Source organism: Hyla sarda, unplaced genomic scaffold (assembly GCF_029499605.1).
Source record: "Hyla sarda isolate aHylSar1 unplaced genomic scaffold, aHylSar1.hap1 scaffold_644, whole genome shotgun sequence".
In the NCBI taxonomy this organism is placed as follows: domain Eukaryota; kingdom Metazoa; phylum Chordata; class Amphibia; order Anura; family Hylidae; genus Hyla; species Hyla sarda.
Window position 1 is genome coordinate 157017 of NW_026610659.1, and position 17618 is coordinate 174634.

The window sequence follows — 17618 nt, forward strand, 5'->3', positions numbered from 1 at the left end:
ACAATGCCACGGCCGTAGCTTACATCTATCGGAAGGACGGCACTCTCAGCTCGGCAGCCATGGCCGAGGTGACAAAGATTCTCCTCTGGGCGGAACACAAGGTTCCGGCCATTTCAGCGATTCCCATTCCGGGTGTGCTCAACTGGGAAGCGGACTTCCTCAGCTGGTCCCGGCGAGTGGTCTCTACATCCGGAGGTCTTCGCGCAGGTCTGCGACCTCTGGGGCATTCCAGACATGGACCTCTTTGCGTCTTGGCACAATCAGAAGATTCTTCCATTTGTGTCAAAGTCCCGGGACCCCCTGGCTCTAGCCGTGGATGCCCTAGGGATTCCTTGGGCGGGGTTTGCCCTGCCCTATCTATTCCCTCCCCTTCCGCTCCTGCCCAGGGTTCTGAGGAAGCTCAAAGCGGAGGGAGTTCCCGCAATACTAGTAGCTCCAGATTGGCCCGAAGGACGTGGTACACCGACGTAGTCAGGCTCCTGGACGACGCTCCGTTACGCCTTCCACTTCGTCCGGACCTGCTGTCTCAGGGTCCTCATTGCCACCCCAATTTACAGTCGCTGCATTTGACGGCATGGTGGTTGAGACCGCGGTTTTGAGAGCCCACGGTTTCTCTTCCCAAGTCATTCGCACCATGCTCAGGGCTCGCAAGCCCTCCTCGGCGAAAATTTACCACCTTACCTGGTGGTCTTATTTTTGTTGGTGTGAAGCTCAGGTCTTGTCTGTTACTTTTTCCGTTCCCTGTCTTCTCTCCTTTTTGCAGTCGGGATTGGAACAGGGGTCGTCTCTCAGTTCCCTTAAGGGTCAGGTTTCGGCATTTTTTATTCTTTTTCAGCGTCCTCTGGCTTCTAATTCTCATGTCCGGACCTTCCTTCAAGGGATGGCGCTTGCTGCCCCTCCTTATCGGTCACCTTCTCCCCCTTGGGGCTTAAACCTGGTTCTGGGTGTCCTCCAAGGTGCCCCTTTTTAACCCCTTAGGGAGGTGTCCCTGCGCCTCCTTTCGTGGAAAGTGGCGTTTCTTGTAGCTATCACCTCCATTCGGAGAGTGTCTGAATTGGCAGCTCTCTCCTGCCTTTCTCAGTTTCTTGTGATTCACCAGGACAAGGTTGTCTTCCAGCCAGATCCTTCCTTTTTGCCTAAGGTCGTTTCGGCCTTTCATCTCAATGAGGACATTGTCCTTCCGACCTTTTGTCCCGCTCCTTCTCATCCCAAGGAGCATTTGCTCCCCAAACTGGATGTGGTTCGGGCTGTTAGGTCCTACCTTTCTGTCACCTCTTCCTTTCGTCAGTGCGATTCCTTTTTCGTCCTTACGGAAGGTCGTCGTAAGGGTCAGCCTACTTCCAAGGCCGCCATTTCTCGGTGGATCCGGTCTGCCATTTCGGTAAGCCTATGGCTGTAGGGGGGTGGGGGAAGATCCCTCCCTTCAGGGTTTTGGCTCATTCTACCTGTTCTGTTGGTGCATCCTGGGCTCTCCAGAACAAAGCCTCGGCCTTGCAGATTTGCAAAGCGGCTACCTGGACGTCTTTGCACACTTTCTCGAGGTTCTACCGGGTTCATACCTTCGCATCGGCTGATGCTAGTCTGGGCCGGAAGGTGCTGCAAGCGGCGGTGGCTCGGCCGTCTGCCTAACCGATTCTTTTCTACCCACCCAAGGGACAGCTTTGGTACGTCCCATGGTCTGTGTCCCCCAATGGAGCCGATCGAGAAAGAGATTTTACGGTAAGCATTAAAAAATTTCCTTTTCTCTAAGGATCCATTGGGGGACACAGCTCCCGCCCTTTTTGGGTTCCTCTTGGTTCTCTGTTCGAGGGTGTGTTCAGTTATAGTTTTTCTTCTGGTTCTCGGACAGTTCGTATTTTTCCTTGACCCGTCGGTCCTCTCCTATTGCTCTGGGACTAAAACTGATGAGCTCAGGGCCTGGAGGCGGGTATATCCTGCTGGGAGGAGCCGACTTTTTTTGCTGCCATAGTGTCAAACCTCCTAGTAACAGCAGCATACACCTATGGTCTGTGTCCCCCAATGGATCCTTCGAGAAAGATTTTACGGCAAGCATAAAAAAATATCCTTTTTTCCAAAGCATTGGATACGGTGCCACATAAAAGGTTGGTGCATAAAATGAGAAGGATGGGGCTGGGGGAGAATGTGTGTAAGTGGGTAAGTAACTGGCTCAGTGATAGGAAACAGAGGGTGGTTATTAATAGTACTTATTCTGATTGGGTGACTGTTACTAGTAGGGTACCACAGGGGTCAGTCTTGGGTCCTGTCCTATTTAATATATTCATTAATGACCTTGTCGTGGGGTTGAATAGTAAAATAGTAATCTTTGCAGATGATACTAAACTCTGTAAAGCGGTAAACACAATAGAGGACAGTGTATTGTGCATAGTAGATAACACAATAGAGGACAGTGCACTGTTACAAATGGATCTGGATAGGTTGGGGGTTTAGGCTGGGAAGTGTCAGATGAGGTAACACTGATAAATGTTAAGTAATGCACATGGGGAGGAAAAATCCAGGCTGGGATTATGTATTAAATGGGAGAACACTTGGACGACTGATGTGGAAAAGGACTTGGGAGTCTTAGTTAATAGTAATTTTAACTGTAGTGGCCCGTGTTGGGCAGCTGCTGCCAAGGCAAATAAAATCATGGGGGGGGGGGCATCAATAGGGGCATAGATACAACGACAAGGAAATAATTCTACCACTGTACAAATCACTAGTCAGACCACAAATAGAATACTGTGTACAGTACTGGTCAGACCCCTGTGTACAGTACTGGGCACCAGTGTACAAGAAAGATATAGTGGAGCTGGAGAGGGTTCAAAGACGGGCAACCAGGGTAATACGGGGAATGGGAGGACTACAGTACACAAAAAGATTATCAGAATTAGGGTTATTTAGTTTAGAAAAAAAAAGGCGGCTTAGGGGCGACCTAATAACTATGTATAAATATATCAGGGGACAGTACAGAGAAGTCTTTTTTTTTATTAGGTCACCTCCTTGTTATATATATATATATATACATATACACACACACACACACACACACACAGTCCTGGATATAAATAGATCATGGAGAGATCTCTGTACTGTCCTAATATATATATTATATATAATATATCAGGACAGTACAGAGATCTCTCCATGATCTATTTATACCCAGGACTGTATATATAACAAGGAGGTGACCTAATACTATGCATAATATATCAGGACTGTATATATAACAAGGGGGCATCCTCTACGTCTAGAGGAAAGAAGGTTTCTACACCAGCACAGACAGGTTCTTTACTGTAAGAGCAGTTAGACTGTGGAATTCTCTCCCGGAGGAGGTGTCATGGTGAACTCTGTAACAGAATATAAATATAGGGGTCTGGATGCATTTTTGGAGGACAACAACATCGCTGGTTATGTATATTAGATTTATAGGGACAGAACATTGATCCAGGGATTTATTCTGATGACATATTTGGAGTCAGGAAGGAATTTTTACCTCTAGTATGAGGGATTTTTGCCTCCTCTGGATGAACTCAGTAGGGACTCATTAGGGTTATAGGTTGAACTTGATGGACTCTGGTCTTTTTTCAACCTTATGAACTATGTTACTATGATGCTGGGGTCACTGCTGTGAATGAGAAGGAGGAAGATGATGCTGGGGTCACTGCTGTGAATGAGAAGGAGGAAGATGATGCTGGGGTCACTGCTGTGAATGTGGAGGAGGAGGAAGATGATGCTGAGGTCACTGCTGTGAATGAGAAGGAGGAAGATGATGCTGGGGTCACTGCTGTGAATGAGAAGGAGGAAGATGATGCTGGGGTCACTGCTGTGAATGAGAAGGAGGAAGATGATGCTGGGGTCACTGCTGTGAATGTGGAGGAGGAGGAAGATGATGCTGAGGTCACTGCTGTGAATGAGAAGGAGGAAGATGATGCTGGGGTCACTGCTATGAATGAGAAGGAGGAAGATGATTCTGGGGTCACTGTTGTAAATGAGAAGGAGGGAGATGATTCTGGGGTCACTGTTGTAAATGAGGAGGAGGAAGATGATGCTGGGGTCACTGTTATAAATGAGGAGGAGGAAGATGATGCTGGGGTCACTGTTGTAAATGAGGAGGAGGAAGATGATGCTGAGGTCACTGCTATGAATGAGAAGGAGGGAGATGATTCTGGGGTCACTGTTGTAAATGAGAAGGAGGGAGATGATTCTGGGGTCACTGTTGTAAATGAGGAGGAGGAAGATGATGCTGGGGTCACTGTTGTAAATGAGGAGGAGGAAGATGATGCTGGGGTCACTGTTGTAAATGAGGAGGAGGAAGATGATGCTGGGGTCACTGCTGTGAATGAGAAGAAGGAAGATGATGCTGAGGTCACTGCTGTGAATGAGAAGGAGGAAGATGATGCTGGGGTCACTGTTGTAAATGAGGAGGAGGAAGATGATGCTGAGGTCACTGCTATGAATGAGAAGGAGGGAGATGATTCTGGGGTCACTGTTGTAAATGAGAAGGAGGGAGATGATTCTGGGGTCACTGTTGTAAATGAGGAGGAGGAAGATGATGCTGGGGTCACTGTTGTAAATGAGGAGGAGGAAGATGATGCTGGGGTCACTGTTGTAAATGAGGAGGAGGAAGATGATGCTGGGGTCACTGCTGTGAATGAGAAGAAGGAAGATGATGCTGAGGTCACTGCTGTGAATGAGAAGGAGGGAGATGATGCTGGGGTCACTGCTGTGAATGAGAAGAAGGAAGATGATGCTGGGGTCACTGTTGTAAATGAGGAGGAGGAAGATGATGCTGGGGTCACTGTTGTAAATGAGGAGGAGGAAGATGATGCTGGGGTCACTGCTGTGAGAGGGGAGGAGGGAGATGATGATGCTGGGGTCACTGCTGTGAGAGGGGAGGAGGGAGATGATACTGGGGTCACTGCTGTGAGAGGGGAGGAGGGAGATGATGCTGCAGTCTGTTAGAGGAGGGGCAGCTCTGACATTACACCCTGCAAATCCTTCTCACAGGGGAATATAAGCAAATACAAAAGTTATGGAAGGACTCCGGTCCCCTAGGTGACAGTGAACCACCACAGCCCCACATCATTTACCCAGTTCAGACTAGGCTCCCGGCTAAACTCATGGCTCCGTGCTGCGCTGAAGTCATAGTCTGGCCGAAAAGACTCGTTCAGAGTGGCGATCAGATAGAAGAGGGTCTTTCTGCTACATTTATCGCTCAACGGGCCCTCCTCATCTACTCCGAGACTCTTCCCCAGCCTGAAAGACACAAATCATAGAGCAGGACTGAGACATGCACCCCGCAAACCTGAAACCTGAAGAGGGAACTGTCTGATGGGAGCACAGGGGAGGGTTGGGATCCCCGATAGCAGCTCATGCACTTTCTCCCACATTCCTCCTGCTCAAGCTTTACATTTAGACAATTGATCTTGACTTGATGCGCAAAGGCCACCCACAACCATCATTGACATCATCCCTGCCCAATACCAGTACCTGCTGGGACTGACACCACCCACAACCATCATTGACATCATCCCTGCCCAATACCAGTACCTGCTGGGACTGACACCACCCACAACCATCATTGACATCATCCCTGCCCAATACCAGTACCTGCTGGGACTGACACCACCCACAACCATCATTGACATCATCCCTGCCCAATACCAGTACCTGCTGGGACCATCACCACCCACAACCATTACGGTCATCATCCCTGCCCAATACCAGTACCTGCTGGGACTAACACCACCCGTCTGAGGAGGAGACAGAGCTTCCAGCACATGAGGTTGTCCTTCCTGGCAGAACTGCTTGAACATGTGCTTGTCATCCCCGGCCATCTTACACGAATAACTCTCTATCCTGCAAGACAAAAGAAAACAACAATCCAGATGTATAAACTTTATGGGAATAAAAGGGTCAGAAATGAGAAAACCAATATAGATGAATAAAAATGTAAAGGGGGCAATAAATGACAAAAATAAAGCATTTAACCTCTAAAGGACCCAGGGCGTACCTGTACGCCCGAGTCCACTCCCGTTCTATAAAGCGGGGCGGGCCCGGCCTCTAACAACGGCCAGGACCCGTGGCTAATAGCACGCCGCACCGATTGCGGTGCCGCCCGCTATTGACCCTTTAGACGCGGCGTTAAAAAATTAATGCTGCGTCTAAAGTGAAAGTAAATCAATGCCGGTTAGCTCAGGGGACCGCGGCGATCCCGAACAGCTAAGACACACAGGAGGGTCCCTACCTTGCCTCCTGGTGTCCGATCGCCGAATGACTGCTCAGTGCCTGAGATCCAGGCATGCAGAATCATTGATCAATGGCTTCCTATGAGAAACCATGGATCAATGTAAGATCAGTGGGGGAGATTTATCAAAACCTGTCCAGAGGAAAAGTTGCCCAGTTGCCCAAAGCAACCAATCATATCGCTTCTTTCATTTTTAAAAAGGTTTCTGCAAAATGAAAGAACAATCTGATTGGTTGCTATGGGCAACTGTGCAACTTTTCCATTGCACAGGTTTTGATAAATCTCCCCCAGTGTGTGTAGTGTTATAGCCCCCTATGGGATAACAATGATCAGTATAAGATCAGTGTGATCAGTATTATATAGTCTATGGGAGTTAACACATTGCAAAAAAATAAATAAAAAAAGTGAAGATCATTTAACCCTTTCCCTAATAAGTTTGAATCACCCCCCTTTTCCCATTTAAAAAAAAAAAAAAAAAAAAAGGGTAAATAAAAATAAACATATGTGGTATCGCCGGGTGTGGAAATGTCCGAATTATGAAAATATATAATTAATTACACCGCACGATCAATGGCGTACACGCAAACAAATTCCAAAGTCCAAAATAGTGAATTTTTGGTCACTTTTTATATCATGAAAAAAAATGAATAAAAAGTGATCAATAAGTCCGATCAATACAGAAATGGTACCACTAGAAACTTCAGATCATAACGCAAAAAATTAGCCCTCATACCGCCCCAAACGCAGAAAAATAAAAAGAGTTAGGCCTCTTTCACACTATGAAATATCTCCGTTTAGGAACTTCCGTCACTATATCGGCGAAACTCGGCCGTTACAAAACCCCTGACGGCCGTGACTAAATTGCATTGCAGCCTATGGGGTTTTGTAACTGCCCGTTTGCACCCGCATATGCCCGTAATTCATTACGGGCGTTATATAGTGACGGGACATCGTGGCGGAAAAATTACTGCATGCAAGTAAACGGGCAGTTACAAAACCCCATAGGCTGCAATGCAATTTAGTCACGGCCGTCAGGGGTTTTGTAACGGCCGAGTTTCGCCGATATAGTGACGGAACTTCTGACGGAAGTTCCTAAACGGAGATATTTCATAGTGTGAAAGAGGCCTTATAGGGGTCAGAAGATGACATTTTTAAACATATACATTTTCCTGCATGTAGTTATGATTTTTTCCAGAAGTCCGACAAAATCACCTATATAAGTAGGGGATCATTTTAACCGTATGGACCTACAGAATAATGATAAGGGGTCATTTTTAGGATACGTTCCCACACAGCGTATTTTGCTGCGTATTTTCCTACCCATTGACTTCAACAGAGAAAATAAAATACGCAGCAGCAAATACGCTGTGTGGGAATGTACCCTTACCAAAAAAATTTACTGCGTATAAACGGAAGCCCCCAAAATTTACAAAATAGCGTTTTTTTTCTTCCAATTTTGTCTCCATGATTTTTTTTTTCTTTTTTGCCGTAAATTTTTGGGTAAAATTACTATTGTCATTACAAAGTAGAATTGGTGGCGCAAAAAATAAGCATCATATGGATTTTTAGGTGCAAGATTGAATGAGTCATGAAAGGTAAGGAGGAAAAATGAAAATGCAAAAAAATTGAAAAACCCCAGGTCCTTAACCCCTTAAGGACTGAGCCCTTTTTCACCTTAAAGACATTTTTTGCACATCTGACCACTGTCACTTTAAACATTAATAACTCTGATGCTTTTAGTTATCAATCTGATTCCGAGATGGTTTTTTCGTGACATATTCTACTTTAACATAGTGGTAAAATTTTTTGGTAACTTTCATCCTTTCTTGGTGAAAAATCCCAAAATTTGATGAAAAATTTGAAAATTTTGCATTTTTCTAACTTTGAAGCTCTCTGCTTGTAAGGAAAATGGATATTCAAAATAATTTTTTTTTTAATTCACATATACAATATGTCTACTTTATGTTTGCATCATATAATTTATGAGTTTTTACTTTTTGGAGACACCAGAGGCTTCAAAGTTCAGCAGCAATTTTCCAATTTTTCACAAAATTTTGAAACTCGCTTTTTTTCAGGGACCAGTTCAGGTTTGAAGTGGATTTGAAGGGTCTTCATATTAGAAATACCCCATAAAAGACCCCATTATAAAAACTACACCCCCCAAAGTATTCAAAATGACATTCAGTCAGCGTTTTAACCCTTTAGGTGTTTCACAGGAATAGCAGCAAAGTGAAGGAGAGAATTCACAATCTTCATTTTTTACACTCGCATGTTCTTGTAGACACAATTTTTGCAAGGGGTAAAAAGGAGAACATTTTTACTTGTATTTGAAACCCAATTTCTCTCGAGTAAGCACATACCTCATATGTCTATGTTAATTGTTCGGCGGGCGCAGTAGAGGGCTCAGAAGGGAAGGAGCGACAAATGGTTTTTGGGGGGCATGTCACATTTAGGAAGCCCCTATGGTGCCAGAACAGCAACAAAAAACACATGGCATACCATTTTGGAAACTAGACCCCTCGGGGAACGTAACAAGGGGTATAGTGAACCTTAATACCCCACAGGTGATTCACAACTTTTGCATACGTAAAAAAAAAAAAAAAAATCCCTAAAATGCTTGGTTTCCCCAAAGGTTTACATTTTTAAAAAGGGTAATAGCAGAAAATACCCCCCAAAATTTGAAGCCCAATTTCTCCCGATTCAGAAAACACCTCATATGGGGGGGAAAAGTGCTCTGCTGGCGCACTACAGGTCTCAGAAGAGAAGGAGTCACATTTGGCTTTTTTGAAGGAAATTTTGCTCCGGGGGCATGCCGCATTTAGGAAGCCCCTATGGTGCCAGGACAGCAAAAAAAACTCATGGCATACCATTTTGGAAACTAGACCCCTCGGGGAACGTAACAAGGGGTTAAGTGAACCTTAATACCCCACAGGTGTTTCACGACTTTTGCATATGTAAAAAAAATTAAAAAAAATTTTACCTAAAATGCCTCTTTTCCCAAAAATTTTACATTTTTAAAAAGGGTAAAAGCAGAAAATACCCCCCAAAATTTGTAACACAATTTCTCCTGAGTACGGCGATACCCCATATGTGACCCTAAACTGTTGCCTTGAAATACGACAGGGCTCCAAAGTGAGAGAGAGCCATGCGCATTTGAGGCCTAAATTAGGGACTTGCATAGGGGTGGATATAGGGGTATTCTACGCCAGTGATTCCCAAACAGGGGGCCTCCAGCTGTTGTAAAACTCCCAGCATGCCTGGACAGTCAGTGGCTATCTGGCAATACTGGGAGTAGTTGTTTTGCAACAGCTGGAGGCTCCGTTTTGGAAACAGTGGCGTACCAGACATTTTTAATTTTTATTGGGGAGGGGGGCTGTGTAGGGGTATGTGTATATGTAGTGATTTTATTTTATTGTGTGTTAGTGTAGTGTAGTGTTTTTAGGGTACAGTCACACGGGCGGGGGTTCACAGTAGTTTCACGCTGGCAGTTTGAGCCGCAGCTCAAACTTGCAGCCGGATACTTACTGTAATCCTCTGCCCATGTGAGTGTACCCTGTACGTTCACATTGGGGGGGAACATCCAGCTGTTGCAAAACTACAACTCCCAGCATGTACGGTCTATCAGTGGATGCTGGGAGTTGTAGTTTTGCAACCGCTGGAGGCTCCGTTTTGGAAACAGTGGCGTACCAGACGTTTTTCATTTTTATTGGGGAGGGGAGGGGGGTTGTATAGGGGAATGTGTATACGTAGTGTTTTTTACTTTTTATTGTGTGTTAGTGTAGTGTTTTTAGGGTACAGTCGCACGGGCGGGGGTTCACAGTAGTTTCTCGCTGGCAGTTTGAGCTGCGGCAGAAAATTTGCCGCAGCTCAAACTTGCAGCCGGATACTTGCTGTAATCCTCCGCCCATGTGAGTGTACCCTGTACGTTCACATTGGGGGGGGGGGGGGGACATCCAGCTGTTGCAAAACTACAACTCCCAGCATGTACGGTCTATCAGTGCATGCTGGGAGTTGTAGTTTTGCAACAGCTGGAGGCACACTGGTTGTGAAACACAGAGTTTGGTAACAAACTCAGTGTTTTGCAACCAGTGTGCCTTCAGCTGTTGCAAAAGCTACAACCCCCAGCAGTCACCGACAGCCAACGGGCATGCTGGGAGTTGTAGTTATGCAACCAGCAGATGCACTACTACAACTCCCAGCATGCACTTTAGCTGTTGGTGCAAGCTGGGAGTTGTAGTTACACAACAGCTGAAGGTACACTTTTCCATAGAAAAAATGTGCCTCCAGCTGTTGCAAAACTACAAGTCCCAGCATGCCCATAAGGGCATGCTGGGAGTTGTGGTGGTCTGCCTCCTGCTGTTGCATAACTACAGCTCCCAGCATGCCCTTTTTGCATTCTGGGAGCTGTTGCTAAGCAACAGCAGGAGGCTGTCACTCACCTCCAACGATCCAGCCGCATGAGGTCAGTCCCTCGTCGTCGCCGCCGCGGCCGTCGCTCCTGGGGCCCCGATCCCAACATTGACGCCGGGGATCGGGGTCCCCAGCACCTGGGGTGCACGTCCCGCACCCGCTCACGTCCTCCGGAAGAGGGGCGGAGCGGGTTGCGGGAGTGACACCCGCAGCAGGCGCCCTGATTGGTCGGCCGGTAATCCGGCCGACGAATCAGGGCGATCGTGAGGTGGCACCAGTGCCACCTCACCCCTGCAGGCTCTGGCTGTTCGGGGCCGTTGGAGACGGCCCCGAACAGCCTGTAATTCCGGGTCACCGAGTCACTGGAGACCCGATTGACCCGGAATCTGCCGCAGATCGCTGGACTGAATTGTCCAGCGATCTGCGGCCATCGCCGACATGGGGGGCATAATGACCCCCTGGGTGATATGCCGGGATGCCTGCTGAACGATTTCAGCAGGCATCGGGCACCGGCTCCCCTCTGGCTAGCGGCGGGGGGCCGGGAATGGACAGGACGTACTCAAACGTCCTGAGTCCTTAAGGACTCGGAAAAGGGGCCGTTTGAGTATGTCCTGCGTCCTTAAGGGGTTAAGGTGTTAAGCTACTAAAACAGGACGGCAGTGAAAAAGCATTAAAAAGCTATAGAGAAAAATGTAAAATATGTAAAAAAAAAAAAAAACAGATCAAAGCCGCAAAAATAGAGACAGCTCATTGCCAAAGAGAGAATCTAACCCCAAAATGTTCTTTAACTACCGTATTTTTCGCCCTATAGGATGCACTGGCGTATAAGACGCACCCAATTTATAGGTGCAAAATAAAAAAAAATTAAGATTTTGAACCTGGGGACCTCCAGATGTTGCAAAACTACAAGTCCCAGCATGCCCGGACAGCCAACGGCTGTCCGGGCATGTTGGGAGTTGTCGTTTTGCAACATCTGGAGGTCCGCAGATTGAAGACCACTGCATAGGAGGTAATACTCGCGTGTCCCCGCCGCTCCGGACCCGTCACTGCTGCCCTGGATGTCGCTCCATTGCTGTCGCCGTGTTCCCGTCGCTCCGGAACGTCTCTGCTGCCGGCCGGGTATTCTCGCTCTCCTTCGCCGTCATCATGTTGTTACGCACGCCGACGCACGTACGCGACGACGTGATGACGAGGAAGGAGAGCGCCGGCCATACAGGGGATCCCTGAACTGAGACGACACCGAGGAGGCAGGTAAGGTCCCTCCCGGTGTCCTGTAAGCACTAACCCGGCTATTCAGTCGGGCTGTTTGGGACCGCCGCGGTGAAATCATGGCGGTACCGAACAGCCCGACTGAACAGCCGGGTTAGTGTCACTTTCCCTTCAGACGCGGCGGTCAGCTTTGATCGCCGCGTCTGAAGGGTTAATAAAGGGCATCACCGCGATCGGTGATGTCCTGTATTAGCCGCAGGCCCCGGCCGTTGATAGCCGCAGGGACCGCCGTGACAGGGGTGTATTCGCCATATAAGACGCACCGATTTCCCCCCCCCCCCCCCCTCCCAGTTTTGGGGAAGAAAAAGTGCGTCTTATACGGCGAAAAATACGGTATATAAATAGCAAAAAAGGTTAAAAATGAAAGTGTTGGCCCTTTAAAAAATGATGAGGAGGAAATTATAGAGGGGATCAGGAAAAAGCAAATCTATTAAACAAATATGGCAGGTGAAATACAGCAAGATAAGGTAAACTCCCCAGTGCAGGCCACCTGTCAAACCCAGGAAGAAGTACAGGCCACCTGTCAAACCCAGGAAGAAGTACAGGTCACCTGTCAAACCCAGGAAGAAGTACAGGCCATCTGTCACACCCAGGAAGAAGTACAGGTCACCTGTCTATGGCTGCATTCACACCACGTTTTTGCAATACAGTTCCCGTATCAGGTTTTTGAGGAAAAACGGATTCCTCAAAACCTGACTAAGGGTGGGTTCACACCACGATTTTCTATACAGTTTAAAAAATAAAAAATAAACGTATGCAAATGTACAGAAAACCGTGCCCATAGACTTTCCATTCAAAACCGTATGCACCATATTGCATACGGTTTTCTCCGTTTTTCACACCACACGGTTTTTTACTTTTTTTTCTGGACAGAAAACCGTGGCCTACCATGGTTTTTGGTCCAGGTGAAAAACCGTATTGACCCGTAAACGTTTTTTTTAAACATGGGAGTCAATGGAAACCGAACAGAACTGTATGTGTGTACGGTTCCATCCAGTTTTTACCATATGGTTTTTGACTGCACTTTTTTTTCTTGGAATTTCAATCAAACAAGCAAAACTTTATTCATAATGGAGTGAAAAGTTCAAAACTTATGCGTGTTTTTTCTTAAAAAACGGATGCAACCGGACATCACTTCTCAAACCGTATACAGATAAAACTTTGTACACACGTTTTGATACAGTTTAGTCAGGTTTTGAGGAATCCGTTTTTTTTAATCAAAAATCTCAAAGAAAAAAAAAAACGGTATTGCAAAAACGTGGTGTGAACCCAGCCTAAACTGTATCAAAACGTTGGTACAAATTTTAACCTGTATACGGTTTGAAAAATGACATCCGGTTGCATCTGTTTTTTAAGAAAAAAAAACGTATACTTTTTAACTTTTCACTCCATTTTGAGTAAAGTTTTACTTGTTTGATTGAAATTCCAAGAAAAAAAAAAACTGTGCAAAGTCAAAAAACGTATGGTGAAAACCGGATGGAACCGTATGCACATACAGTTCTGTACGGTTCCCATTGACTCCCATGTTAAAAAAAAAAAAAAAAAAACATACGGTTTAACCCCTTAAGGACTCAGTGTTTTTCCGTTTTTTGCACTTTCGTTTTTTCCTCCTTACCTTTTAAAAATCATAACCCTTTCAATTTTCCACCTAAAAATCCATATTATGGCTTATTTTTTGCGTCGCCAATTCTACTTTGCAGTGACATTAGTCATTTTACCCAAAAATGCACGGCGAAACGGAAAAAAAAAATCATTGTGCGACAAAATCGAAAAAAAAACGCCATATTGTAACTTTTGGGGGCTTTCGTTTCTACGCAGTGCATATTTCGGTAAAAATGACACCTTATTATTCTGTAGGTCCATACGGTTAAAATGATCCCCGACTTATATAGGTTGGATTTTGTCGCACTTCTGGAAAAAATCATAACTACATGCAGGAAAATTTATACGTTTAAAATGTCATCTTCTGACCCCTATAACTTTTTTATTTTTCCACGTATGGGGTAGTATGAGGGCTCATTTTTTGCGCCGTGATGTGAAGTTTTTATTGGTATGATTTTTGTTTTGATCGGACTTTATGATCACTTTTTATTCATTTTTTAATGATATAAAAAGTGACCAAAATAAGCTTTTTTGGACTTTGGAATTTTTTTGCGCGTTCGCCATTGACCGTATGGCTTAATTAATGATATATTTTTATAGTTCAGACATTTACGCACGCGGCAATACCACATGTTTATTTTTATTTTTTTTACACTTTTATTTTTTTTATGGGAAAAGGGGGGTGATTCAAACTTTTATTAGGGAAGGGGTTAAATGACCTTTATTAACACTTTTTTTTAACTTTTTTTTTGCAGTGTTATAGGTCCCATAGGGACACTGATCATTGTTATCCCATAGGAGACTATAACACTGCACACACTGATCTCTTATACTGATCATTATTATCCCATAGGGACCTATAACACTGCACACACAGATCTCTTATACTGACCATTGTTATCCCATAGGAGACTATAACACTGCACACACTGATCTCTTATACTGATCATTATTATCCCATAGGAGACTATAACACTGCACACACTGATCTCTTATACTGATCATTATTATCCCATAGGAGACTATAACACTGCACACACTGATCTCTTATAGTCTCCTATGGGATAATAATGATCAGTATAAGAGATCAGTGTGTGTAGTGTTATAGGTCCCTATGGGATAACAATGATCAGTATAAGAGATCAGTGTGTGCAGTGTTATAGTCTCCTATGGGATAATAATGATCAATATAACACTGCACACACTGATCTCTTATACTGATCATTGTTATCCCATAGGGACCTATAACACTGCACACACTGATCTCTTATACTGATCATTGTTATCCCATAGGAGACTATAACACTGCACACACTGATCTCTTATACTGATCATTATTATCCCATAGGAGACTATAACACTGCACACACTGATCTCTTATACTGATCATTATTATCCCATAGGGACCTATAACACTGCACACACTGATCTCTTATACTTATCATTATTATCCCATAGGAGACTATAACACTGCACACACTGATCTCTTATACTGATCATTATTATCCCATAGGGACCTATAACACTGCACACACTGATCTCTTATACTGATCATTATTATCCCATAGGAGACTATAACACTGCACACACTGATCTCTTATAGTCTCCTATGGGATAATAATAATCAGTATAAGAGATCAGTGTGTGTAGTGTTATAGTCTCCTATGGGATAATAATGATCAATATAACACTGCACACACTGATCTCTTATACTGATCATTGTTATCCCATAGGGACCTATAACACTGCACACACTGATCTCTTATACTGATCATTGTTATCCCATAGGAGACTATAACACTACACACACTGATCTCTTTTACTGATCATTATTATCCCATAGGGACCTATAACACTGCACACACTTATCTCCTATGCTGATCACTGGCGTGTATTAACACGCCTGTGATCAGCATTATCGGCGCTTGACTGCTCCTGCCTGGATCTCAGGCACGGAGCAGTCATTCGTCGATCGGACACCGGGGAGGCAGGTAAGAGCCCTCCCGGTGTCCGATCAGCTGTTCGGGACGCCGCGATTTCACCGCGGCGGTCCCGAACAGCCCGACTGAGCAGCCGGGTCACTTTCACTTTAGAAGCGGCGGTCAGCTTTGACCGCCGCTTCTAAAGGGTTAATACCGCACATCGCCGCGATCGGCGATGTGTGGTATTAGCCACGGGTCCCGGCCGTTGATTAGCGCCGGGACCGACGCGATATGATGCGGGATCGCGGCGCGATCCCGCTTCATATCGCGGGAGCCGGCGCAGGACGTAAATATACGTCCTGCGTCGTTAAGGGGTTAATACAGTTTTTCAACCAGACCTAAAACTGTGGTAGACTACGGTTTTGGGTACAGGAAAAAAAATCTGACAAAAACCGTACAGGGTGCAAAACGGACACAACCTGATGCATCTTTTGGCATACGTTTTCCTATACGGTTCCATGCGGTTTTCACGAAGAAATCGTATATGGGAACTGTACTGCAAAAACATGGTGTGAATGCCCCCTAAGGCTGGGTTCACACTACGTTTTGTAATCACGGCACCCGCACTCAGCCGTATAGGGGAACCGTATTTAATGTATGTCTATGAGCCGACCGGAGTGAACCGCAGCCTCCGGTCGGCTGCGTTTTCGGCCGTATGCGGTTTCCCGGCCGCAGGCAAAAACGTGGTCAACCGCGTTTTTGCATACGGTCGGGAAACCGCATACGGCTGCGGTTCACTCCGGTTGGCTCATAGACATGCATTAAATACGGTTCCCCTATACGGCTGAGTGCGGGTGCCGCAATTAAGACCCGCACCCCCCCCTCCTCCCTGCCGTATCTGGGAACCGTAGTTACAAAACGTAGTGTGAACCGAGCCTTACCCAGGAAGAAGTACAGTGCCACCTACAAAAAATAAATAAATCAAAATGGACAAATTGACAAGTCCAGATGGCATTCACTCCTGTGTTCTAAAGGAAATAAGTAATGTATTAGACAGACCCCCATTTTTAATATTCAGGGATTGTATAGTAACAGGGACTGTTCCCCAGGACTGGCACATGGCAAATGTGGTGTCAATATTTAAAAAAGGGGTCAAAAGGTGATCCAGGGAATTATAGGCCTGTTAGCTTAAAGGACATCTGCAGCGTGATTAACACTTATCCCCTATCCACAGGATACGGGATAAGTGTACGATCGTGGGGGGTCCGACCACTGGGACCCCCTGTGATCTCTTGTACGGGGCCGCGGCTGTCCCGTGCAGGGGGCATGCCGGCCGCAGCATGACGTTGCAGCCGGCACGCCTCCTCCATACATCTCTATGGGAGATGTGGGGAGGCAGAGTTCGTGCCTCCCCCATAGAACTGTATGGGGACGGGGAGGAGACAGGGCGTCACCGTCGAACTCTAGGTCGACGCTACGCGCCTTAGCGCTCACCATGAGTGCTAATGGCGGCGCCCCGTTAGGGAGATCGCGGGGGTCCCAGCGGACAGACCCTCCTGCAAACAAACACTTATCCCCTATCCTGTGGATAGGGGATAAGTGTCATACCGCTGCAGTTGTCCTTTAACCTGCATTGTATGTAAAGTTGTTTTCGGGTTCTCCAACGGATGCTATTCTGGAATATCTTGATAAAAAATGTATGACTCCATATCAGCCTGGCTTTATGAGGGATCGGCCCTGTCACCTGATCAGTTTTTATGAGGAGGTGAGCTCAAGACTGGACCAGGTGCAATCGCTGGATGTCGTATATCTCGATACGATTCCACATAAAAGGTTGGTGCATAAAAGGAGAAGGATGGGGCTGGGGGAGAATGTGTGTAAGTGGGTAAGTAACTGGCTCAGTGATAGGAAACAGAGGGTGGTTATTAATGGTACTTATTCTGATTGGGTGACTGTTACTAGTGAGGACCACACGGGTCAGTCTTGGGTCCTGTCCTATTTAATATATTTATTATTGACCTTGTAGAGTGGTTGTAGTAAAGTAGCAATCTTTGCAGATTATTCTAAACTATATAGAGGACAGTGCACTGTGTATAGTAGATCACACTACAGAGGACAGGGCACTGTTACAAATGGATCTGGATAGGTTGGAGGTTTGGGCTGGAAAG

At 45.8% G+C, this 17618-nt stretch overlaps 1 protein-coding gene across 1 annotated transcript in view; it reads right to left on the minus strand.

Moving 5' to 3' along the window:
- MAF1 (MAF1 homolog, negative regulator of RNA polymerase III) overlaps window positions 1–5859 on the minus strand; it is a gene marked incomplete at its 5' end in the record, with an annotated part of 53665 nt that extends 47806 nt beyond the window's left edge. The window contains 2 exons of the mRNA XM_056554268.1: window positions 5091–5256; window positions 5731–5859. Coding sequence (XP_056410243.1) covers window positions 5091–5256; window positions 5731–5859 — 295 coding nt within the window. The remainder of the gene's footprint in view (window positions 1–5090; window positions 5257–5730) is intronic.
- Between the last annotated feature and the right edge of the window lie 11759 nt (window positions 5860–17618).